General features: G+C 44.2%; 1 protein-coding gene across 5 annotated transcripts in view; it reads left to right on the top strand.

The window, feature by feature from the left end:
- The window catches only part of KIAA1549L (KIAA1549 like), a 307,083-nt gene that overhangs the window by 181,955 nt on the left and 98,341 nt on the right, over positions 1–26,787 (top strand). For all 5 annotated transcript variants that reach the window (XM_058446946.1, XM_032166307.2, XM_032166306.2 and 2 more), the window contains 4 exons: positions 4,048–4,210; positions 5,913–5,972; positions 12,340–12,491; positions 18,947–19,118. In XM_058446946.1, the coding sequence (XP_058302929.1) occupies positions 4,048–4,210; positions 5,913–5,972; positions 12,340–12,491; positions 18,947–19,118 (547 nt within the window). The remainder of the gene's footprint in view (positions 1–4,047; positions 4,211–5,912; positions 5,973–12,339; positions 12,492–18,946; positions 19,119–26,787) is intronic.

Below are 26,787 nucleotides of genomic sequence, written 5' to 3'. Positions count from 1 at the left end.
AATATCTAAAACTATAGGACTTTTATAGGAAAACATAGGGGAAAAACTTCATGACACACAGTATTTGGCAATGATTTGTTGGACATGGCATAGGCAAACAAAAGAAAAAGTAGGCAAATTAGACTTCATCAAAATTAAAAACTTCTGTGCATCAAAAAACACTACCAGCAGAGTGAAAAAGCAATTCATAGAATAAATGAAAAATATTTGCAAATCATATATCTGGTAAGTAGTTAATATTCAGAATATATAGAGAATACCTACAACTCAATAATAAAAACAAACAAAAAAATCCAATTAAGAAATGAGCAAAGGACTTGAATAGACATTTCTCCAAAAAAGATATACAGATGACTTAAGCACATGACAAGATGCTCTACATCATTAATCATTAAAGAAATGCAAATCAAAACCGTGAGATACCCATTCACATCTATTAGGACAGCTATTCTCAAAAAATGGAAAATACTAAGTGTTGGTGATGATGTGGAGAAATTGGAACCGTAATGCATTGCTAGTGGGAATGTCAAATAGTGCATCCCCCGTGGAAGGCAGCATGGTGGTTTCTTAAATAACTAAACATAGAATTACCATATGGTTCAGCACTTTCATTTCTCATTATATACCAAAAAGAATTAAAAGTAGGGACTCAAACAGGTATTTATACACCCATGTTCATAGTAGCATTATTCACAACAGCCAAAAGGTGGAAGCAACCCATGTGTCCATTAATGAATGAGAGGATAATCAAATGGCATATATACATACAATGGAATATTATTCAGCCTTTAAAAATGAAGGAAATAATGTATGATTGGAATGCAGAAAAATTTTAAAAAGGAAATTCTAATGCACGCTACAACATGGATGAACCTTGAGGACATTTTGCTAAGTGAAATAAGCCAGCCACAAAAGGACAAATGCTGTATGATTTCTCTTATAAAAGGTGCCTAGAATTGTCAAATTAATAAGTGATTCCACTTATAAGAGGTATCTAGAAAGTAGAATGGTGGCTGCCAGGGGCTGTGAGGAGGGAGAAATTAGGAGTTGTTTAGTGGGTATGGAGTTTCTGTTTGGGATGATAAAGAGGTTCTAAAGATGGATGGTGGTGATGGTTGTACAACAATGTGAATGCACTTAATGCCACTGAACTATACACTTAAAATGGTTAAATTTTATATGTGTGTTTTACCACAATAAAAAAAATTATAACTTAACTGGTCAAGTATAGTATATACATGAGGCACCCACATTGCAAACTTTGTAGGCTTCCTTGGGCTCCAGTGGGATTTGGGTTTTTGTTTCATTTCGTTTTAGAGGCAGGGTCTGGCTTTGTCTCCCAGGCTGGGGTGCAGTGGCACAATCATGGCTCACTGCAGCCTCAGACTCCTGGGCTCAGGTGATCCTCCTGCCTCAGCCTCCCAAGCAGCTGGGACTAAAGGCATGTAACATCATGCTTGGCAATTTTTTTCTATTTTTGTAGAGACAGGGTTTTGCCATGTTGCCCAGGCTGGCCTTGAACTCCTGGGCTCAAGTGATCCATCTGCCTCGGCTTCCCAAAGTGCTGGGATTACTGGCATGAGCCACCACACCCAGCCAGGATTTGGTTTTGTCGAGAGGTAAAAAATAGAATGTTCACAATAGAGTTAAAGATTGAAAAGTGTTTTTTTTTTTTAGTTATTATTTTTTTTGGTGGCCGTATGGTGAAGTTTTTTAAATCGTTCAGAAAGAAATGCCTTTCTTTTTGGTACCTTGGGAAAGAATATGCTTAGCCACAGGTATTCATGCCTTGGGGAAGAAGCTAAACCACATTCCAAAAATACTTCCAGAGAAGAGAGTCAGAGTTGAACGGACATACTGATTCAGTTTATTGTCAGTCATGGGAATATAGGCTCTGGATTAAACAATTAAAAAGGGACCAGGTATGATGGCTCACAATTGTAATCCCAGTACTTTGGGAGGCTGGGGTGGGTGGATCATTTGAGCCCAGGAATTTGAGACTAGCCTGGGCAACAAAGTGAGATCCTATTTCTACAAAAATGAAATAAATTCGCTGGGAGTGGTGTCGTGTGCCTGTAGTCCCAGCTATCCAGGAGGCTGAGGTGGGAGGATCGCTTAAGCCTAGGAGTTCAAGGCTTCAGTGAGCCACAATCAGGTCACTGCACTTCAGCCTGGGGGACAGAGTGAGACCCTGTCTCTAAATAGGAGGGGGCGGGGTAGAGAAAAGGTGGGAGAGAGAGAGAGAGAGATCGATTGATCAGTCTTCCACTTACGGGAAAAAGTGGGAAATAAAATGAAGAGCTCTTCCCAATAGTTTCCTGGGTGATGGATTTCCTAAAAACCCTGACTTGATCATTATACATTATATGCATGTAAGAAAATATCACATGTACTGCATACATATAGATAAATACTATGTATCATTTTTTAAAGTCTATAAAAAAATTTTTAATAGGAAGGTGGCAGAGATGTTAATATGTGAACACCCAAAGGTCTGGGAAAGACAGGGTGTTAGTCAGTGTCCTGATAGGAAAAGGAGGCTGCATTCAAATGAAGGTGCCTTTGTAGAAAGAAGAGTGGGCAGGTTCTGGGGAAACCGCAGGAGCAGTACAGTACCCAAGGCTCTAACAGCTGGAACCCGATGGGGTGAGTGCGGGGTTCGAGGTTCAGCTGCCTGATGGGAGTGAGCTTTGACCCCGTAAGGAGGGAGTCCTAAGCATCAATACTTTGACCTCACCCTCCTCCCTCTCTCCCATATCCTCCCGAAGGCAGTGGAGCCCACTGGGGTTGTCCACAAGGGTCTTCCTCCAGGGGCACCGGACAGGGCAGAGAGGGTGGGTGGCAGAAGGATCTGGAGGGAGAAGGGAAAGCACGCAGCACAGAAATTCACAAAAAAAGGCCTCACCAAGTTGAATGACTTCCTACTAACGACGCTTTTCAAATCTCATCTGTAGGATATTTTTGTTCATACATTGACCCAGAAAGCTTCATTTTCCAGCAACTGAAAAACTGGCTTAGACAAAATGTGAAAAGAAAACCATGCCATCTCATAGGATGTTTTACACATTCAGTGTTGAATTAATAGAGCACAAGGAAATGTAATTGCTCTCTAAAGAACAGATTCTATATTTCTGAATTCCTTTTTCTTTTTCTTGAAGAATCTTGCTCTGTCTCCCAGGCTGGAGTGCAGTGGTGCAATCTCGGCTGACTGCAGCCTCTGCCTACTGGGTTCAAGCGATTCTCCTGTCTCAGCCTTCTGAGTAGCTGGGATTACAGGCACATGCCACCATGCCCGGCTAATTTTTGTATTTTTTTAAATAGAGACGAGGTTTCGCTATGTTGGCCGGGCTGGTCTTGAACTCCCAACCTCAGGTGATCCACCCACTTCGGCCTCCCAAGGTGCTGGAATTACAGGTGTGAGCCACCGTGCCCGGCCTCTGAATTCCTTTTCTAATTAGGTTCTGTCACTCTGCCCGTGACCAGACTGGTTTTCAGCTCTGTTCGCTCCTGGTCCTTTCAACTTTCAAATTCCCTGAAAGTTTGACTCAGGCTTTCTCTGTCTGAGCAGGTGAGCCCTCCTTAAATGTAACATTCCAATGCTCTATTTTATATTTTCAGAATCATAAAAGTAACCTGAGACTATTTAGCCCAGGAAAAGATACACATACCAGTGATTAAGAACCTGGAGTCAAACCACCTGGGTTCAAATCCTGACTCTGTCCTTTATTAGCTGTGTGACCTCGGGTTGGTCCCTTGATCATTCTGGGCCTCGGTTTCCTCATCTGTGAAAGGGAGTCATCACTGGATACGTCTCCTAGGGTTGTGGTAAGGAGTAAATGAGATGACATGCCCTTAGCGCCCTGCCTGACACACAGCAAGCAATCAGAAATGATGACGGTTACTCTTGTCTCTTCCTTGCTGTTTGCCCGACCCCCTTTCATTCCTTCCCGCAACTCCTGCTTAGCCTCCCCCTCCCATGGCCTCCATGAAACACACCCTGGTCTTATTTGGCCTGTCTCCCTCCCCTTTTCTCTTGCGTTGATTCAGATTGTGAGCACGTCCAATGCCTCCCAGGCAGTCACCTTGGTGTACGTCGTGGGCAATCAGAGCACATTCCTCAACGGCACCGTCGCCAGCAGCCTCCTCAGCCAGCTCTCGGCTGAGCTGGTGGGATTCTACCTCACCTATCCACCGCTAACCATTGCTGAACGTGAGTATGGCCATGCTTACAGGGACCCAAAGGTTTCCCCTGGGGCCTTTCTCCATTTAGCAAACATTTATAGTGCCAGGCCACATGCTACCACCTTTATCATAAAGTGACAGCTAAAATATGTGATGGATTAAGGTTGGATTGATGAAAAGTTTAGCGCACATCAAAGGAAGCACTTGCTAGGTGCCTTCGTCCTTTGCATTTCTCTTATCTCATTTAATCCTCAGACCTGCCCTATAAGACAGATGCAAAATTAGCCCCATTTTGCAGAGGAGAAAACTGAAACTCTAAGAGGTTTCACGAGATACCCACTCTCACTTAGCTAGTGAGCCATGGGACCTGGGGTTTGAACCCAAGCAGTCTGCCTTCTGAGCTTACAATTCTGCCTGCTAGGGCAACCGATCTCTGAGCAATCTGGGTTGCTATGGGTTTTCTCCCACTTAGGCCATCAGCAAATGTTCCCAGACCTTGAGGCTCGGTCCTGCCTCCAGATATCGTAATAAAACTCATTTGCAGTCCATGGTGTGACTCTTCAGTTGCTGAGGACTCCGTAGTCTTGTGGCCTCATCTTTTTCTGATGTTTCAGTTACATAATCCTCATTACCATGCAACAGGCATAGACTTTGAAGATGCAGCAGGTTACATTTTGTATCCAAATGTTTATTTGGTAGCCAAAGGATGGAAAGGTTTGTACTCCTAAGTTTAAACATTCTTACATTTCACAAGGTAGCTGGGCAAGTTTATTTTTTAATACATATTAGCAAAATTGTCTCCTGATTTCCTTCTGTAGTTGTTTTTGACACTGTAAATAAACAAGATAATATGCATGAATGTACTTAGCACATGGCAGCCACTCAGAATTTTTTTCAAATGTTTGTTTAATGGCAAGCTTTTGTAAACGTCCACATAATAAGGAAAGATGACTCTGGGTTTTAGGGAAAAGATGATGTCATAAAAGATGGCATTACGTCACATGTCACCATGGGAAGACTTTATTTTCCCTCATCCTTTTATTTCTGAAAACAACTGCGATTTATTGAGCACTAACCATATGCCAGGCAATGTACAAATCCCTTTGCATGTATCAACTCCAGTAGGCCCCATACTTGTAAAGAAATAGGGGCCTTTTGTTACAAGCATTTGGCTACTAAACTTAAGTCCTTGAGGCTGGAAAAATCCATCCAGGAGATAATCATTCCTAACAATGTTAGTGATGGTCTGATGATTTTTAAAGAGAAAGCTACAGCAAAGACAGGTTCCTGCTGTGGGTCTTGATCAAGAAGGTGTTCTGTTTGAACAGAAGATTTTGATGAAAAAACGGAAAGGGCAGAAACTCAGAAATCCTAGAAAACTTTTCATCTGCAAGTTGGACCTTTATTGAGTCTTTTAGTTTTCTAAACAGTGAGATAGTTTTGGTTCATATGTCCTAGAATCCCTAAGAATCACAAAGCAGGATTTAGCCGCTTGCTGTTTTGTCACTTATACCTGTTTTCCTTAATGAAATTTCAAATAAGCCAGGTGCCATAATGCATGCTTATAGTCCAGCCACTCAGGAGGCTTAGGTGCAAGGACCACTTGAGCCCAGGAGTTCAAGAACAGCCTGGGCAACATATCAAGATCCCATCTCAAATATAACTAAATAAATAAAACGAAACAAATCAAACCTCTAAAAGTAATTGGGTATGTTTCTTATTTGTTTTAGCACTGGAATATCCCAACCTTGACATATCAGAAACAACCAGAGACTACTGGGTAATTACAGGTAATCTCTTATTTTGTTATTTCCCCTCTTCATGCTGTCAGATTCGTTTATTTTTTTTTAAACTGTAGGCCATTCATTAATAAGATCGGCACTTTTCTTTGCTCCTGTCTTATAAGTCAGGAAGTTACTTCTACAGGACCAGAAGTGAATGGGGTAAGCTGAGATAAGAAAAGACATCACACTGCCGATGAATATTAGCTAAACAATTCAAAACAGCTTTCAAGTCCTCTTTTGCAAAAAGTGACCCTATCAGAAGTTACAATGTTAACTGAAGAAGGTCTAGGGCATCAGTTTATAGTGAATGGTTATCAGTTTATAGATGGAAAGCCTTTCTGGACTGCCCTACAAAACCCAAATGAAAGAGGAAGGCCGGGCATGCACTTGACTCTCTCCCCTGGCACAACATGCACCCAGACCAATCCTGGCAGGTCTTGACAGTGAGGGTGTTTGGAAATAGAAGGGGGTTCTTTTGGTGGCACTTTCTCTTTTGTTCCTTGACATTTGCCTGTGGATCTTTATGGAACAGGAAAAAAGTTCTTCTTTGTGTTTTTCAAAAGCCAGACAGTAGTTTCGGGATTGAGAGCTGAAGAACAGATGTTTGTAGGAGGAAAAGTGGCCAGCCTAGCCAGGAAGGAGAGGAACAGGAGGAGAAGTATATGAGTCTACTGGCACTGCTATAACCAAGTGCCACAGACTTGGTGGCTTCAACCAAGGGTGGCTTTAACAACAGACATTTATCTGCTCTCAATCCTGGAGACTAGAAGTCTAAAGCCAAGGTGTTATAGGATTGGCTTCTTTGGAGACCTCTCTCCTTGGTTTAGAGATGGTCATCTTCCCCCTGTGTCTTCACATGCCCTTCCCTCTGGGTCTGTCTGTATCCTAATCTCTTCTTATAAGGACACCATCATATTGAATTAGGGCTCCCCAGTATGACCTCATTTTAACTTCATTTCCTCTTTTTTTTTTTTTTTTGAGATAGAGTTTCATTCACGTGGTTCAGGCTGGAGTGCAATGACGTGGTCTCGGCTCACTGCAACCTCCACCTCCCAGGTTCAAGAGATTCTCCTGCCTCAGCCTCCCAAGTAGCTGGGATTACAGGCACACACCACCATAACCAGCTAATTTTTTTGTATTTTTAGTAGAGATGGGGTTTCACCATGTTGGCCAGGCTGGTCTCGAACTCCTGACCTCAGCCGATCTGCCCACCTTGGCCTCCCAAAGTGCTGGGATTACAGGTGTGAGCCGCTGTGCCTGGCCTAACTTCATTACCTCTTTGAAGGACCTATCTCCAAATACAGTCATGTTCTGAGGTACTTGGGGTTAGGGCTTCAAAATAGGAATCTGGGGGGACAGGCCAGGTGCAGTGGCTCACCCCTGTAATCCCGGAACTTTGGGAGGCTGAGACAGGTGGATTGCTTGAGGTCAGGAGTTCAAAACCAGCCTGACCAACATATCTACTAAAAATACAAAAAAAAAAAAAAAAAAAAAAAGCCTGGCCTGGTGGCAGGTGCCTGTAATCCCAGCTACTTGGGAGGCTGAGGCAGGAGAATCACTTGAAACCAGGAGGTGGAGGTTGTAGTGAGTCAAGATCACGCCACTGCACTCCAGCCTGGGCAACAGAGTGAGACTGTGTCTCAAAAAAAAAAGAAAGAATTGGAAGTTGGGGGACACACGTGAGCCTGTAACAGGGTGGAGGAAAATCCTGCACATCATGGAAGATGTGCCTGGGTAAGCAGCCTGGTCCCAAACTTCCCCTCTGTCCTCTCCCATCCCCTCTCTCACTTGCGGTCCCAAGCAAGCAGCAGATGGGCTGCTGCCTAAAATACTAAGGACTGTACACCCCTGCTGGATGAAACCTGCTCAAGAACTCTTCTAAATTGCAGAACATTGCATTTCTTTCCCTCTGCTGTAGAGCCATCGGTATGCAGAAATCATTTTACCTGCTAAGAAGGCAAGCAAAAAAAACCACCCCACCAGAGTTTACGCCCAAGAGAGAAACAGTGCTAACCCAGCAACACATTTTTGGAGCTAGTGGCTTATGTAACATTTACAAAATCATGTTTTCTTTACAAGGAATGGTGTTTTTTTTTTTAACATGGAGATATTCCTCCCTTCTATTAACTTTAAGGTTTACATTAAATGATAACTCATTCACCCTTCACCACAGGCTGTCCTTGACAACCTCTTGTGTCATCTTTTCTTCATCTACTTGTGTCTTGCCATGCCTCTATTTTGGTAACATAACCTTAATCAAAGGTCCATTCCAGGTCTTGTTTTCAGGACTCGCCTCAGACTTAGCCCTCCACCCACTCACTTATGAAACCCTTATTTGTCATTGCTGTTGGTGTTCAGAATAAACAGTGGCTTCCATCACTGTGTTTAGGGCTAGCTGGATCAGTTGGTTAGTGCTTGGAAAGGGCTGGAACCAGGTCTCAGGATGATCATCCTGCCTTGCCTTTGACCTGTGACCACCTTCTGAACCCCTGGGTAGCCACCAACCAACCTGCCCCATAATTTACCAAAAGGGTAGGGGATAAGGACCTATGAGGCTTTGTTCAGCCTTTACTCCCAGACATGCATCACAGGCGTCCTGTCTTCTGCTCATTTCTAACAGCCAAGAGGATTTGGAGCAAATTCTCTTTTCCATAGTTTGTATTATGAAAGCCTGACGTGTTTTCATCTGTTTTCCAACTAAACTTATATTAAATAGGTTTTTGCAAACTGTACATACTTCTCCTGCCTCAGAGGGTGGGTCCCTTCTTGATGGAAAATCACTGGCTTAAGGTGACTCCTGAAGTCTCTTTACAGAGAACCTAGAGGCTACCCTGCCTGCCACTCAGGGGTCCTGCAGTGAAGTTTGTACATGTGAGGCAAGATAGAAATGTGCAGATTCAATATTGCTGCCAGACAGAGGGGACAGCCCATTTCAGGCTTATCCATCTGCCTTTATTTCTCCCACCAGAGGCAAAATATCCCAGACCCAGCAACGGAAAAATTTCTTCTGGTCTCAGCTCTGCCATTTTCTAACCTAGTGTGTCCTTGAGCAAGCCCCTCGGGCCATGTGGACTTCACGTTCTCCTTCTGTAGGAGGAGGGAGAAGTATTAACTGAGCATTAAGATTCTTTCAGTGCTAAATGCGTAGGATCCAACCGCAAATAAAACAATTTAGCCTGAGTACAGAAGGCTGAACCCGGCCTGATCACTTGAATTATAGAGCCCAGTGTGATTGTGAATAAAGAAGGAATAAGAGAACAGTGATGTGAAAGTCATTGAATCTTCTGGACAAAGCTTCACTGAACACAGCTGGGGACGTGCTCAGCTCCTCTAAGCTGAGTCACGGGTGGCCAAGGCTGGGGGGCCAGGGCCAAGGCTGGGGGGCCAGGGCCCTGGCTCATGTGCTAGGGGGCTGGTGTCTTCCTGGTTGTCTGCGCCAGGTCTGAGCTTCTGTGGTTCTGTGGTTTCTGTGTCTCTGTGAGAGAGAGGGGTACATGCCCCTTTCTGCTGCCTTCCAGGTGGACAGAGAGGGCGAGGGAGCCTGAGCCTGCCACATTTTTCAGGGGAAGGGGGAGGAGCCACGTCCCGGGACACATTTCCATGCCTTGCAGGTGTTTTCTTCCTCTGGTAAGGATGTGTTTAGCAAAGGAGGGGCACGTTGTAACAACAGCAGCTACCATTTATTGCCGTTCCCTCAAGGGCCTTATGATAGTACCAGGCTAGAAGCATTTGTTATTGAATTATCTTTTCTTAACAGTGACATGATCAGTAGGAGGTTATGATCCCTGTGTTTTCAGATGAGGAACTGAGGCACAGAGAAACTCAGCAACTTGCCTGAGACTACTCAGGAAGGGGAAGCCTGGAGGCAAACTCGGGGCCCTGCGCCCAACTCCTGCTCTTCCCCAGCTGCCCCCTAAGAAGGACACATTCTCTTTTCAAAGAGTGGTGACGAAGCTGTGGAGATTGTCCAGTTGATCCCCTGTAACTCTGTGAGATATTCCCACAGCCTCTGGCACTTACATGGGGGCTTTTTTTTTTTTTTTTTTTTTCAAAAAAATTTTTATTGGCTGGGTGTATTGGCTCACACCTGTAATCTCAGCACTTTGGGAGGCTGAGATGGGAGGATCGCTTGAGCCCGGGAGTTTGAGACTAGTGTGGGCAACATAGTGAGACCTCATCTCTACAAAAACAAAACATAGCTGGTGTGGTGGCTCATGCCTGTAGTCCAGGCTACTTGGAGGCTGAGGCTGGAGGATTGCTTGAGCTCAGGAGGTTGGGGCTATAGAGTCGTGGTCCTGCCACTGCATTCCAGCCTGGGCAACAGAGAGAAACCCTGCCTCAAAAGAAAAAAGAGAACAATTTTATTGTAAAATATACCTAACGTAAAAGTTACCAGTTTGAACATTTTTAAGTGTGCAATCCAGTGGGATCAAGTATATCCACAATATTGTATAACCACCACTGCTATTTCCAGAACTTTTTTGTCACCTGGAGGCTTTTGACTGTTCCCTTTTTTTGATGTCTGCCTTTGAAGCATTACTGAGATTCCCATAAAATAATCCCCGATGACACCTCTTGACTGTCCTGTGTCCCCTCTCTCACTCTTGGCCAGTGGTCAGGAGAGGACAACTTAGAAGGAATACTTCAGCCATTTGATCTGTTATTTTGCTAGAGGGGCCATCTTTGAACCAGCAAGTACATGGGCTTTTCTGTCCTGGGGACAAGAGGTGGACCAGCCCTTCCGTGATCTGATAGCTGTGTCATGAGGGATTCCGGGGGTCCTCTGGGACCTGACACAGTGGGAACAGCGCAACTCTTTGTTTTATGAATTTGTGGGAATTAGGCTGATGCATGAGCTGGGAGTGTCTGACAAGGGCCCGAGAAAGAGAGCTGCTTTTATACCCTCCAGGGGATTATTTGGCATTTATGACTTCAAAGAAGTAATTTCAGAGACCTGGCTATGGGTTTTCTTTCTCGCTTGATCTATTTAAACATCATTCTCTGTGTCCATTGTTGCTGGTTATCTGGGCTTGTAAGGAATGTGATGATCAGCGTTGGCTGCTGGTAGCCCCCTGTTGTACTGGATGCCATAACTACAATGCGTTCTTCACATCCAAGCTATTTCCATGTCCTGGTAGGTAGATGATATCGATGAGCCTTGGATGGGCTCTGGTAGAACAAACTCTATTAATAATGAAAAATCTTATCTTCCCAGCCCTTTCAAGTTTTGGTCTCTTTAAGAAAATGAGATTTGTTTTTCACATTTTTAATTTGAAACATGACCGTGTTTGAAGGAAGCCTTTGTGTGTTTGGGGTGAAGTATGTTTCCCAAGGGATGTGGAACAAGGACTGGACTTTGGGGGTAGACAGAAAAAGGGAGTTGCCCTGATAGTAAGTGAACACAGCAGTCCTAGAACAGCCCTAGTGGTCCTGAAAACCCTCCTCCCTGCACTGGCCATGGCTGAAACCGTCATTCATGCCTTACCTGTTGACTATGGATGCCCTGGCTATAGATAAAGCCTAGCGGTGGAGAAAGGATGGGGAAGAAGGGTGTTCCCTTTACCTTCTTCACAGCAGGCAATGTTCTAAGCTGCTTTACATATCCTGTCTCATTTAAACCCTAGAGCTCATTGGGCTTATGTTGGCTGTGATGTACACTTTCTTATTGCCTTTTTACAGGGAAGGACTTGGACTCAGAGAGGGCCAGTGGCTTGCCGGAGGTCCCTGAACTGACAAGTGCCATAAGAGACAGCCCACTCTTTCCATTCAGCCATCCTCTTCTTGAATGAGAGAGCATCTGAGGGGTCTGGGTAGCTTTAGGGTGGACACTCAAAGGACTCCACAGGGTAGTCTGCCCAGATATAAGGGATTGAGTTGCAGGATGGAGCTCAGATTCCTCAGCAAAGCTGTGGACAAGGCAAAATAAAACAGGAATAGCCCTGAGCCAGACCTTGAGTGGAAACCAGCAAAAATACCTGTTAGCCATACCTACAGCTGTGCTGTGTTTCCATGTGGACTTTTAGCAACACAGATCATCATCTTAGGTGAAGTTTGAGTTAAATACAGCAGCATTAGCAATGTCACAGCTCACAGAGCAAAGAGCCCAGGCTCTGGAGTTACACAGTCTGGCTGTGCTGGTTGCTAGCTGTGTGACCTCAGACAAGTCACTTAATCTTTTCAGCATCTATAACATGTGGATAATGATTGTCATGGGGCTGTCGCGAAGGTGAAGTGAGGTAAGGATGGCCAAGCCCTAACACGAGGTAGGACACAGTGGCCCTTGGTGGCCTGTGCAGGGTCAGTGATGCTTGTGCTTATGGAATCAGCAGAAAGCCTGCCTTCTGAGCTGCTTCTCTGCCTTCTGCATCCACAGTGCTGCAGGGTGTGGACAATTCGCTGGTGGGCCTGCACAACCAGAGCTTTGCCCGGGTCATGGAGCAGCGCCTGGCCCAGCTATTCATGATGTCCCAGCAACAAGGCCGGCGGTTTAAACGGGCCACCACCCTGGGAAGCTACACCGTGCAGGTAGGTGTATACAGAGCCACTGGGGTTTTCTAACAACTGGGGGTGGAGGGGGCGATGTGCTTCCTGAGACTAAATCAGTCAGTGTGCTCAGAGGAGCCTCCATGCTGCCAGCTGACTAAGCCGTTTTTATCAATGCTGCTGTTAGGTTTTGGGAACTGATGGTCATAACCATCAGTTATGAAAAACGTGAAGGAGGGTGAGAGTTTGCTGCTCTTCTGACATTGTCACTAACTGGGTTATAACACAAGGAAGTCTCGGTACAAAATCCGCACTCATGCAGATATTTTTGAAACCAAAAACTCTTGGTAAGCAAGGACAGACTCATCATCAGCTTGTTAGTAAGCTCAATGAAGTCCCAGCTCTCTGTCCTTTTAGACTCTCTCACCTCCATTCCTCTGAATAGCAGATGCACCATTATTCCAGAGACAGGATTCTGTTACCTGTATGTAGTCAGTTTCAACAAACAGAACCCTCCAAGCTTATAGTGGACACCTGGCCATGTAGAGATTTAGGCTGGAGGAATGTAGCAGACACTAGCTGTATCCAGCCCATATCCCTTTACCATTTCTCTGTATTCCAGTTGGAGTTCCAACAGCCAGCCTCTGAATCTTTTTCAGAGGGCTACTTTTGAGATGTCAAAACCTGCTTTGCCCACGCCGTGCTGGTTGGAAGTGCCTGAGAATTACCAGTATTATGAATACCCTGGTTCTCTTGAATGGGAGAATTCTGAAATGTATGTTTTAGATCATTTTCAGAGCTTTCCCACAGAATTAAGCTTTTGTCATTGACTGCAGTAACTGGCTTAATAACACATCCCTTGTAGGCTCCTTCCCATTCCTGTATTACCTCCTCACCCTCCTGCCAGTTCATTGCACCTCTCAGATAAACTAGAAGCACTCAGCTCTTCTCAGGGTCTGCTTCTGATGGCACCCAATCAAGGCAGTAGCCATCCCCAGGAGTAGAGATTCTAAACCTTCCTAGATACTTTAGCCAGTTCCTTGAAGAATGAGAGCCTCTCTGGTTTATTCTAGCCAGGTCTGCCTATCTTGAATTGCACTGTCACCACTGAGAACTCATGTCTAACATTTGTTGTGCTAATTAACAAAGCTCTGTTGAGCATAATGTCAAATTAGAGAAGCATTCCTGGTAGCTGCCTCTGGAGTGGGGACTTCCTAACTGGAATCGAGCAGACTACTCCTGGCATGTGAACCCCTGATTGATGATTGACCACATCTCGGGTGTAACTGAACCATAGCACGCATGCATAGTATCACACTGTCTATGAGTAAGCATCTTAAAGGAAATTGCAGCCATTAGCATAGTCTGTGTGCAAATCTTGTCCCCAGGCAATCTTGAAAGTATAGACAACCCATCTTAATGAACACACTTCCCTGCATGAGTCATCGTCATGCCCCGATGGAAACTCCAGGTCCCTCCATTCGCAGTTGGTGAATTTGGCCCCTTGTCCTATTGGATGTTGCTTTGGTTCTAAAAGTCTTTGTGGTCTGGGATGACCTTATCACGAGGTAAAGTGGTGGTTAAGCTTGCTTGTCAGGTTTGTGATTTCTCCTTTGTAGGTTCCATGTGAGCTCTATAATTTCCACTCTTCCAAATGACAGGAAGAAAGTCACTGGTGCTCAGATAACAGAACTGGGATTTGCATCAGCCAAAGGGGGAGAAGGGGCCACCCTACAACCCTGGTGTTATTTGTAAACCTAAGAAACCTAACACATTTTGCTTGCCAAAGGCCCCAGAGAGGTGTTCTTTCTCTCTCTCTTTTTTTTTTTTTTTTTTTTTTGAGACAGAGTTTCACTCTGTCATCCAGGCTGGAGTGCAGTGGCACAATATTGGCACAGTGCAACCTCTGCCTCCCAGGTCCAAGCGATTCTCCTGCCTCAGCCTCCCAAATAGCTGGGATTACAGGTGCGCGCCACCATGCCCAGCTAATTTTTGTATTTTTAGTAGAGACGAGATTTCACCATGTTGTTCAGGCTGGTCTCAAACTCCTGACCTCATGATCTGCCCACCTCAGCCTCCCAAAGTGCTGGGATTACAGGTGTGAGCCACCATGTCCAGCCCTCTCTCATTTCTTCTAAGAGCTCACTTGGCCCATTTAGCTGCCTGGAAAGTCTGAGGGAAGCAGGTGGGGGTTTATTTCTGCAAATCCCTGATTTACAGAGGGTGTAGATCACCTTGTAACATACCCTTAAAGAAATCTTAGCAGGAGGAATTTGCTATTAAGTTGAAATTGAGAGAAACTATTAGATATTTGAATGGTCATTCAGCTTCTACCGGATTCTACTAACACTTTCCCCACCTCCTTTCCCACTAGGGAAAGGAATAACATGCCCCAGTTTCCCCCAGAAAATTCAGTCTGCGTGGGTTACAATATCCTTCTACCCTGAGGCCTTTCTTCTGGGCTTAGATCATTTTAAAAGATGAGCTACCTTCATGAATATGGAGATTTAACTGTCTAGAATCTAAAGATATTTCTCTAGTTGACATATTTGAAAAATTGAGGCCTAAGAGAAAACGTGTGACCACTAAAAATTTTTAAATATTTGACTTAATTTGTAACCGAAGTAAGGCAAGTTTTAACTACCACAAGATGCCATTTTTACCTATCAAAGATTAGTAAAATACTACGATCCAGTATTGATGAGTGTGGAGCGAAAAGGGCACTTTCAAACAGAGCAACTGGGTATGAGTTTTCTGGAGGGAAAGTGAGGAATTTAGACAAGGAACTCTTCGATGATCACAAAGTGACTCCTAGAAATTCATCTCGGCCAGGCACAGTGGCTCACGCTTGTAATCCCAGCACTTTGGAAGGCCAAGGCGGGTGGATCAAGAGATAGAGACCATTCTGGCCAACATGGCAAAACTCCGTCTCTACTAAAAATACAAAAATTAACTGGGCATGGTGATGCATGCCTGTACTCCCAGCTGTACTCGGGAGGCTGAAGCAGGAGAATTGCTTGAACCCAGTAGGTGGAGGTTGCAGTTAGCCGAGATTGCGCCACTGCACTCCAGCCTGGTGACAGAGCGAGACTCTGTGGTGACAGAGCGAGACTGTCTCAAAAGAGAAAAGAAAAGAAATTCATCTTGAGGACAAGGACACACGGGTGAACATAAAGACAAAAGAGTGAGGATAGTGTTTTCCAGAGAGTGTCTAGAAAGTGATTAGGCCGTTCTTGCATTGCTATAAAGAAATATCTGAGACTGAGTACTTCATAAGAGGTTTAAATGGCTCATGGTTCTGCAGGCTATACAGGAAGCATAGTGTTAGCATCTGCTTCTGGAAAGGCCTAAGGAAGCTTCAAGCATGGCAGAAGATGAAGAGGGAGCAGGTCTCACATGGCAGGAGTAGAAGCAAGAAAGAGGGTGGGGGGAGGCTCCATGCACATTAAACAACCAGATCTCACAAGAACTCACTCACTACTGCAAGGACAGCACCAAGCCATGACCCAAATACCTCCCACCGGGACCCACCTCTAACACTGGGATTACACAATTCAACATGAGATTTGGAGAGGACATGTATTCATACTATATCAAGATCTTATCAAGTGTTCTTTTGAAAAGGGGCTCTCTGGCCAAATCGGTTTGGGCAAGGCTGCATCCTAAAGCCCCTTCTTGAAGAGTCCCAAAGCCTATTTGCATACCAAAGATCTAAAAAGACCTGAAGTAAAGACATCTCCTTAATTTTCTTCAACATACTGGTTTCCAAGTTTAAATGTCAAAAAGCCCTTGTTTTTAAGTAATATCTATATATTCCCAACATTTTATTATGAACTTTTTTTTTTTTTTTTTGAGATAAAGTCTTGCTCTGTCGCCCAGGCTGGAGTGCAGTGGTGTGAGCTCAGCTCACTGCAACCTCCGCCTCCCAGGTTCAAGCGATTCTCCTGCCTCAGCCTCCCGAGTAGCTGGGAGTACAGGTGTGTGCCACCATGCCTGGCTAATTTTTATATTTTTAGTAGACACGGGGTTTTGCTATGTTAGTCAGGGTGGTCTCGAACTCCTGACCTCAAGTGATCCACCCACCTTGGCCTCCGAAAGTGCTGGGATTACAGACATGAGCCCCTGTGCCTGGCCAACATTTTCAAACTTGTAGAAGAGTTGATAAAATGATAGTCAACACCCATATCACTATCTAGGTTCTACAATTGACATTATACTGTTACTGTTTTGTATTTGATTACATATATCATTTCCAAACACTTCCATAAGGTTTTCTTAACGTATATTTTCATATACTTCTAAATCATAGATTGATTTTGACATTCTAGCATTTCATATAAATGGAATCCTACAGTACATACTCTTTTGTGTAAAGCTTTTTTGACACAGTGTAGTGTTTTGACATTCATCCATGTTGTTGTGTTATTCAGTAGTTTATTCAGATTTTTTTGCTGAATAATAATCTCTTGTATGAATATATTACAGTTTGTTTATCCATTCTTCTGTTGATGTACACCTAGGCTTTTCCAGTTTGTAGCTATTAAACAAGGCTGCTGTGAACATTCTTCCACAGGTCCTTTGGTGACCACATGGCTTTCAGTCATCTTAGGTATATAGGCTGGAATTGCTGATTCATAGGGTTGGTGTACATTAGTTCTATAGGAAACTGCCAGACCTTTCTCCGAAGTGGTTGCACCATTTGCACTCCCACTAAACAGACAGGTGTTCCAGTTGCTTCACTTCCTCATCAACACTTGGTGTTATCAGTTCTTACTTTAGCCATTCTGGTGGGTATAGAGTGGTCTGTTGTGGTTTCAATTTGAATTTCCCCATTGAGCATTTTTAGGTGCTTATTGGTTATTCAGACTTCTTCCTTTGTGAAGTGTCTGATCAGCTCCTTTGCTCATTTTCTATTGGGTTGTAATAATATCTATTTTTTAATTGTTATGTATAGCATATACACAAAACAGTATAAGAAAGATGCAGAGTTTAAAGGACACTAAAAAAAAGAATCCACAACCTGAAGGGTAAGAACATTACCCTTACCTTATCCCAAAAGCCTTTTATATGTCTTCTCTGATTGTACTCCCTTCTTCCCTCTTCAGAGTTTAGAGTGAATCTGAATTTTGTATTAAATCATTCCCATATTTTTTGTATAGATTTTACCATCCAAGCCTGTATCTCTAAATAGTATATTATGTAGTTTTGCTTAATTTTTAACTTTATATTTTGTGATTTGTTCCTTTTGCTCAAAATCAGGCTTTTATATTCATCCATAATGATACGAATAGCCATAGTTCATTCATTTTCACCACTACACTGTAGTATTTCATCATATGAGTATACAATAGCTCATTATCCAACCTATTATTAACAACATTTGAATTTTTAGTCTTTTTACTGTTATAAACAATGTTGCTATAAACATTTTTGTACTATCTTTTAATATCCTGTAAAACTCATAATCTGTAATATAAACTTTGGAAAATACTATACTATTTATGATTTGTTAATTATAACTGAAAAAGTTGATAACCAAATGTTCAATAATCAAGGGTTAGTTTGATTTACCAGGCATGCATATGGTAGAACACGATGTAGGTATTAAAACTGAAGTTTTAGTATTTGTGATTATCAATTGTTAATTACAGTAGTAAAAAATTAGTAACAATCTAAGTGTTTAATAATAAAGGATTATTTAAATAAGTTTATGAGGTATGCATCAGAATGCCATGTAAAAATAAACGTTTATACTTTTGTTATATTTAAGGTCCTTTAAAGATGCAAGTAAAAATTGCAAGATATTGTCTATAGGCTATGATAAATAATTTTGTAAACTAATAAGCAAAAGGGTTGTGTGGGCAAAAACAAAGAATGGAAGCAAATACTCTATAATGGCAACAGTAATTAGCTTGTGAAAGAAGGATTACAGATTGTTTTTATTTTATTTCTTGATGTTTTTCCATATTTTCAAATTTTCCTATAGTGAATATGTATAACTTTTAGAGTAAAAAAAAAGCAAAACCATTGTTTTAGAAAAAGAACATTGAGTTTCCAAGTAGTGTTTTTATCAGAGATCTTTTAAATTGCAGACATATAAGTTAATTTTTCTCCCTCTCTGGCAATTACAGACATTTGAATTTAACAGTCCTGTTTGAGAATAACCTAACATGCCCTGAATTAAATGCAGAGGCCTATTTTCAAATGAGGCCAGAGTTCTGTGGATGCTGGGAGACATCACTATCCTGTGTTTTCTTCTCCAGCTGCAAACTGTTCTTTCCAGATGTTCACATTTTTCAAACCTTTTTTCTCCTCCCAGTCTCCTGCTCCAGCGAGAGCAGGCTTCTTGAGAGGCTGGATATAGGGAGGTATGCAAAGGTTGGCGTCTAACCACAGAAGCTTCAGCAGTCGGGAGAGGAACATCTGCTGATCACCTGGGTGATTGCAGGGTCCATGCAAAATGCCCTGCAAACACTTGGCCTCTCTTTTTCCGAAAGATGGTGAAGATGCAGCGTGTCCCAGGCCCGAAGGACCCAGCGGAGCTGACTTACTATACCCTGTACAATGGGAAGCCTTTGTTGGGGACCGCAGCTGCCAAGATCCTGAGCACCATTGATTCCCAAAGGATGGCCTTGACCCTGCATCATGTTGTCCTTCTGCAAGCTGACCGTAAGGGAATGCTCTTTTTATTCAGTCTTTTTAATGCCATTAAATGTTTCCTGAAAATCAAAATGATTCCCCAAAATCATGTTAATGGTCTCAGAGCTAAACATATTTGTATTCTGGAAGGTTCTTAAATCAATCAGCTATGTTTCTGTGTTGTTTCAAGCAGTAAGGGATATGTTTTAGATACTGGAAGGATGGTAATGATATTACTTTGCCCCCAAGTCCTACCCACCCTTCTTCCTCAGCATAATCTAGTGAACAGCTATGAAAATCACTATAGCTGAGATTATTTTTGTATGCCAGGGGAATTAAAGATAATTTGATTCAACAAACATTTATAAAGTTCTACATGAAGTCGCTTAGTGCTGAAGGATGTGTGGAAGTGGGCAAGACCTGGCTCCTGCCCTTAAGGAGCAGGGAGACTTAATGCAGGTGCAGTGGCACACAACACAGGAAAGTGCTGTAAAAGGCAGTGTGTGTTAGGGGGTCAGCAGAGGGAGGATTTGCTTCGAAGGGGCATCTGGAAAGAGTGAGCAGAGGAAGGATGTTAAAAATAATAGCCGTCTCTTTGAATACCCTCCCTTGTGGCAGCTGCTATGCAAGTTACTTCACCTGGATTTTCTCACTTTCTATTCTCATTGGAGCAGTGTTTACTCAGATCTAAGCCACAGGAAAGGAAACTGAGGCTCAGAAAAATGAAATAACCTGCTCGGCATCACAGAACAAGTGCTTAGGTGGCTGGGATATTAATCTAGTTCTGTCTGACTTTGAACTTGTGTTCTTAACTATATGACACGTGAAGATTTCAGCAGAGGGAGAAGAAGGTGTGCATATTCCAGAAAGAGAGGGCAGCATGAGCGAAAGAATGGAGGTGCAAAGTACCAAGTGTGCTTGAAAAATGAGTTCAGATTGCCTGGAGTGCCGACACCCGTGGAGGAGTTAAGGGAAGTGGAAAGGTGTATTGATCCGGAGACTAAGGCCTTGAATGACAGGGAAGGAGATAGTACACACTCTGATCAGCTGTGGGGTGCTGATGAAGATTTCTGAGCTAAGGAGTAATATCATTGGAACTGCCCATTTTTAGGAAGCTTAATTGGTCAGCAGTGTCTAGGATGGGAGCAGACAGGAAGTGGCAGGACTGGTGAGGAGGCTCTGTGGCGTCCCAGGCATTGGGAACCCGAACAAAAGCTATAAAGAGAGTGGGGGAAGGGGAAAGGGTATGAAGGTGAGAGATTGGGTGGTAGAAATTTTAGTATTTGGCAGCATACTGAGCATGGAAGGCAGGAAAGGTCATCTCCCGTGGGTTTGCTTTCCTAGCTCATGTCTGTGTTGCCCAATTCCCTGACACCTGGCTCGTGGTCTTCCTCTCCTGCTCAGCTCTTGTCTTTATCCAGTTTACTTTTGCTTCCAGGATTTTGGTCCAGACCTTGTATTGTCTTCCTCTGCCGGCAAATCCTCACAGACACAACTTTGTCTAGGAATGACGATGGTCACTCTCTGCAATCTTGTTTTTCAAAGTGACATTTTTAACCAAGATTCTCTTCCTTTGCACCTCTCCCCTTCCCTCCCTGTGGGCTCCGTCCTCATCTGCTCAACAGCTTGCTTCATCTGTTTTGCTGCATCCTCTTTATGTGGACTCCAGAGCTTTCTGTTCTCAGCTCTCTCTCCCTCTCTCCAGGTGAGGAATAAGTCATAGAGGACAGGAGTGAAAACCACTGCAGGTGTCCAGGCGAGAGCTGAAGGTACTAAAAGTGGACATTCAGAGAAGTGAACAGATTCGGGATATTTCAGGGGACAGAGTCAATGGCGCAAGATAATGATTCTGTATGTAGCCAGGGAAGGAAGCGGGACTCAGAGGAATCAAGGGTGACTCCTAGGTGCTGGCTTGAGCATTGGTTGTGGTGCCATTTGTTGAGATGCAGAAGGTGCAGGTCAAAGAGGATAAGTGGGGTTGGGATGGGAACAGGGGAGATGGAACTGGGAGTTTGGTTGTAGACCTGTTAGGTGTGACATGTCTACTAGACATCGATGTGGATCTCAGAAAACATAAACTCAGGAGTCATCAACATATAGGTGATGTTTAGAGCTAAGGAAATAGGTGAGAATAACCAGGTGGGTTTAGCTAGAGAGAAAAGGGAGAAACTGAGCCCTGGGGAATCCACATATGGGAAGAGTGAGAGCAAGCAGAGGACACTGACCAGGAGCAGCCAGGGAGATGGGAGGAGAGTGTGGAGTTCAGAATGCAAGCAAGGACAGCAGATCTCATGGGAGGGAGAGAGCTACGTGTGGATTTGTATTCTCAAGAGGCAGGGCACAACAGGGTAGAGATTAAGGGGATTGGAGGTTGTGACCTTAGCAGGAGTGGTTTTGCAACCAAATGGGCTGAGAAGGAGAACAAGGTGTGGGGAAGCAGTGGGAGGAAATCTTCTGGGGCAGTTGCTGGAGGGGCTGTATGGCATTGCAGGCATTCAGAACCCAAACAAAAGCTAGAAAGCTTGAATTGGTGTGTGTTTGAATATTGAGAGGATGCTGTCATGGAGAGGGAGAAGCTGACAATGCAGAAGAGAGAGGCAGGAATTGTAGGTGCAAAATCTGTCAGTGAATGAGGCAGTGGGATCTGGTGCACAGGTGGAGGGGTCTGCAGGGACAGCTGGTCCTTTCTAATGAGGGGAAAGTGGAGTACAGGGGACACATGGTGATGGAAGCTTGCAGACGCTGTCTCCGATTGTTTCTGCTCTCTTGGGTATAGTGAAATGAAGTCGGCAGCTGAGATAGAGGTGTGTGGGGTGGATTTGAGCTGGGGTGTGGTAATACACACTGAGAATGGCAGAGCAAACTGCCCAAAAAGTGCTGAAAGATTGACAGGGCTCCGCTTCTCCTTAATCCTCATGGCTGTGTCCACACCACGTCTTCTGTTTTTCAATCTCAGGTCCTTTGAAGCTCCCCTTCCTCGCTGCAGTCACCTCAGGGCCTCAAGAGGCCCCCATCACTCATTGGAGATTTATAAATGCACCTGGCTCAGTATCTCTTCCTCTCTAACACTTGTGTTCTGGCCATCTGCTACTTTGGCCTGTCAGTTCTGTGACAGTTCTATGATGGTCACTCTCTGCAGGCTTATTCTCAAAATGACATTTTTAGCGAAGACTCGCTTCCTTCACTCCTCAAGGCCACCCCAGGCCTTGAGTTACTTGGGACGGGCATGAAAAGGAGAGCTGGCTTCATGGTGAGCAGAGGTGAATGGAGTGTCAGGAGGACCGGGTAAGGCTAAGGGACTTTGCTAGTGGCAGTTGATGGGGAGCAGTGGATGGGGTCAGGGGCCAGGACAGGAGAGAGAGATCCTATCAGGTTAGACTCATGGAAGCTTTTGGGAGTGAGAGTCTGGGAGGTGAGGGATGGCCCAGAGGCTCAGCTGTCACTCAGAGAGTCGAGATTCAAACTCTGTTTGGCCAGGCTCCAAGGCTGCCACCCTCTGACCCTTCCAGCCTCACTCCTTTGTCTCCTTCAAATCCACTCGGTCCTCTCAGTTCCCTTCCACAGTCACTCACAAATCCATTTCCTTTTCTCCATCCCATCATTCTCTCCCACTTGGACCATGGCAGTAGCTTCCAAAGTGACTCAACTTCCCGTTAGTGTGCCTTCCACATTGTAATTAGAGTCATTGTAATAAAACATGGATTCTGAGCTTACATTGACCCCACTTTAAAAAAATACTTGCTGGCTCCCGTCGTTCACAGAATAAAATCCAAACTCCTGTCCTCACAGCTGGTGCACCCAGCAAGCCTTCAGGACTGCACGACTTGGTCTCAGGCTGCTTTTCCAGCCATGTGGCCTGCGTTTCTCTCCTTCATGTCTAAAGCCACGCAGGGGTTTTCATCCTGCATGTTCCCTATTCCTTGAAGCCTTCCTTGGCCCCTGCGGCACAGCCCTCTGTCTGCCTTGGTTCCAGGAGCTCCCATTGCCCTCCTCACATTGGGCCATAACAGCCTCACGAGCTCTTTAAAAGCAGGTGCCGCATCTCATTCATCTTGGAAGATCTAGCTCCAGTTCCTTCCTGGTTCTATTCTTGTGAAGGCAAAGGAACCACCCTTCACCAGATGCCTCTGCTAGGTGCCGAGAGAGGCATGTGGTTAGGAGACACCATAGCACTTGAGAGAAGAGCCTTTGAAATAAGGTAACCCAGGCCCAGCCCCTGCTCTTCCACTTTCTAGTTATGGAGCTTGGAGTCAAGTTAATTAGCCTCTCTGACCTTCATTTTCCCTACCTGTAAAATGGTAATATAAAAAACACCTCCCTAAGAGAGCTACGTAGGAGATTAAAAGAGATAATTATTGCCTGTAAAGGGCTTGGTGCAGTCCTGGGGCACCTGTTAAGCACGTAGTAAGTGGCAGCTGAATCTCTCCATCGGTATCCCAGCAACACCCGACAATATCCCACTGGCACCCCCGTGATATGTGTCATCATCTCCTTAAACTCCACACAGCTCAAACAATAAATTACCTTCTGCCTTCTAACAATGCCTCTCCTCTCCAGTCCCCTTTCCGTCTTCATTAGTTGCACCCTCTTCTCTGTATTATATGGGTTCTCAACCTTCAAATCTCCTTTCTTCTTCATTTCTCTCCTGTAGTCCTCTGGCCTCACGGATAAAGGAGATTCAGCTGCCACTTACTATGTGCTTAACAGGTGCCCCCAGGACCGGGGACACTGATGGGATATCAAGGGTGTGATAGGATATCCTATGAAGGTTAAGAAAGGTGTTGGGAATTCAAGCCTAGACCTCTAGAGAGAGATTCAAGGTAACGCTATAGACTTTGAGGATTCTGTAGATAGAGATTAGAATTAAAATCCTGGGGAAAATGTTAGTGCCTGGTGAAGGAACGAGCTAGTGGATGGAAGAGGAAAGCAAGAGGATGTCCTCTGGGAAATACGTCCACCCCAGGAGCAGGTGAGGACGAAGATAAGGCCAATGAAGGAGAAGAGGGCAGAAATCTTTAAAATCCCATTTTCTCCCAGTAGTTTCAAAATCAGCCTACAATGTTCATCTGAGGTCAGGACTTTGAATAGAGAGTCACAGTGTTGAATACTTTGTCTCTCTGAAGGGAGAGTGTCTGTATTCTGTGTCTTCCAGAGCCTTCTAAATCACTAATTCTAGGGCCAAGACTGGAGCATGCAGTGCCCACGTGACTCACCCCATCACCTCTGGGTGACAAGGCAGCATTTGACTTAGGCAGCTAGAGGTTTGCATCTGGTCCATTTGCAAGGTCTGGAGTGAGAGGCACTTCAGAGTTGTTATCCAGCTGACAGAATAGGGAAAATTCACCCCAAGGAGAAGTACACCAGAGCAGGAAGTGGTTTACTTTACATGGCCACCAGACGTTTATCTGAAAAAATGCCACTTGGCTGGGTGCAGTGGCTCACACCTATAATCCCAGGACTTTAGGAGGCTGAGGTGGGTGGATCACCTGAGGTCAGGAGTTTGAGACCAGCCTGGTTAACATGGAGAAACCCCGTCTCTACTAAAAATAAAAAAATTAGCTGGGCATGGTGGTGGGTGCCTGTAATCCCAGCTACTTGGGAGGCTGAGGCACAACAGTGGCTTAAACCTGGGAAGCGGAGGTTGCCATGAGCCGAGATCATGCCATTACTCCAGCCTGGGGGACACAGTGAGATTCTGTCTCAAAAAAAAAAAAAAAAAAAAGAAACGAAAAGAAAAAAAAATCCACTTAAAGAAATAGGCTGACCCTCTGGTAAAGAGGACTCATGCTCATTCACTTCTTTAACAGATATGTATTGAGCACCTACTATGTGCAGGGCACTGCTCTGGGCACTGGAGATACAGCAGTGAATGAAGTGGACAAAAATCCCTGCCCTGGTGGAGCTTATGTTCTAGAGTGGGCAGATCAAGGAAACTAAATAAATCACATGTTTGACGCTAATTAGTGCTATGGAGAAAAGGTGGGCAGGGAAGGGCTAGGGCATGTTGAGAAGATAGTGGTTGCAATTTTAAATTGTTGGGGGGTCGAGAAGAGAATCACTGAGGAAGTAACCCTTGAGTGACCACCTGAAGAAAGGGAGGGAGGCAAGGGTCCCTGAGGATATCTGGGGGCCAGGTTCCAGGCAGGGAGAAGACAGTCTGACACCCAGCACCGAGGTCATTGAGGGAGCAGAGTCATAGCTGTGAGGTCAGAGGCACGAAAGAGCGGCCATGGTCAGGTAGGGCCTCACGGGCTGGGCCCCCATTGGGAAGAGAAGCCACAGGAGGGTTTGGTGGGAGAACAATGTGGACTGAGCACTAGCCAGCCGCTGGGCCCCGGGAGGACTCTCGCCTGCATCCAGTCACCCCAGTTATGAGCTCTAATATTTGAGACATAGGTGACGGCCACAAAAACAAACTGGAAACACTTGAATGGATGCCTTCTCCTTTCAACATTTGCTGTACGTGAGAATAATTTATTTTGTGTTAGATTATTTGGACTCTGACTTCATTCCTTCTGACAAATACTGTGTGTGTATGTGTGTGTGTATGTGTGTGTGTGTGTGTGTGTGTGTTTACGCTTGCACATAAGCACACACTTCTATTCATGTGTGTTAACTCGGAACCGACTTTAACTGTTTATTTCAGAGAAGTGACTTTTCATAGAAAGGTCTGACCTCTCTGGGTCTCAGTTTCCTCATCAGCATATTGGGGATGAGAAAAGCACGCAGGCAAAGGACCTATCACAGCGCCTAACACACAGTAGGCACTCAGGAAATGGGTTTTCCTATCAGTCCTCTACTGAAATTTTTGCAGTTTAAATAACCCTTCATTCCTTTTCACCTTTAGGCATGACTTCGTACTTTTAGGTAATTATGCCAATGAACACGACATTGAGTTTGGGTGACTTCAGTTGACCTAACGTTACTCTTGTTTTGACTGTTAAATGAATTTATTAATGTGTCTAAGATAAAATCTGTTCTGTTTATGTAAATGAAGGTGAGGGGATTTTACATACTGCACCAAGAAGAAGCACCTCTACTAAAACAATAAAACTGGGTAAAAGCTGGACATTCTTGCTAATAAAAAAAAGCATGTATTTATTTAGCTTATACACTGATACACTGTACATTTTTCTCCATCAGGATAAAATAACGATAAAGAGGCATATTGATATTTTTCACAGAAGCTATAAGCTTTAAAAAATGTTAATGGCAGAATACTCACATATAAATACTGAATTACTAAAAGCAGGAGCAATTAAGTGTTTAATGTCAACAGAAACATATTATCTAATGAGCTGTTTTCAGAAGTTAATAATGTGATTAATCACCGATTGATAAAAACTGTGGAGAAGAAGCTCTTCTGTACTAATAGTGTTCTGAGCCTAAGGGCAGCCAGATGAGAGGTAGATCTTGGCTAATAAGGAACCACTTGATGTCAGGGCTTGGTTGAAATCAGAGAGGAAGACTGGCTGGCTCCACAGGCAGGTCTCACCACGTGGCACTTACTGGTGGGATGTTCATATTCTAGGGTCTGGGCCTCAGTTTTGCCTAGTAGCCCCCAAGTTCAGCAGGATCAGGAGGAACAACTCATGCTAACCAGGCTTACAAGAGTTTGATGTATAAACCAGATTGCCAATATATTAATTTAAACTACAGACCAAACCTACCATGGAGAAGGAACTTCTCCTTTTAACTT

This window comes from Hylobates moloch, unplaced genomic scaffold (genome assembly GCF_009828535.3).
Source record: "Hylobates moloch isolate HMO894 unplaced genomic scaffold, HMol_V3 SCAFFOLD_11, whole genome shotgun sequence".
In the NCBI taxonomy this organism is placed as follows: Eukaryota; Metazoa; Chordata; class Mammalia; order Primates; family Hylobatidae; genus Hylobates; species Hylobates moloch.
The sequence above is the reverse complement of the archived record's forward strand: the minus strand, read 5'-3'. Positions and strand labels throughout refer to the sequence as shown.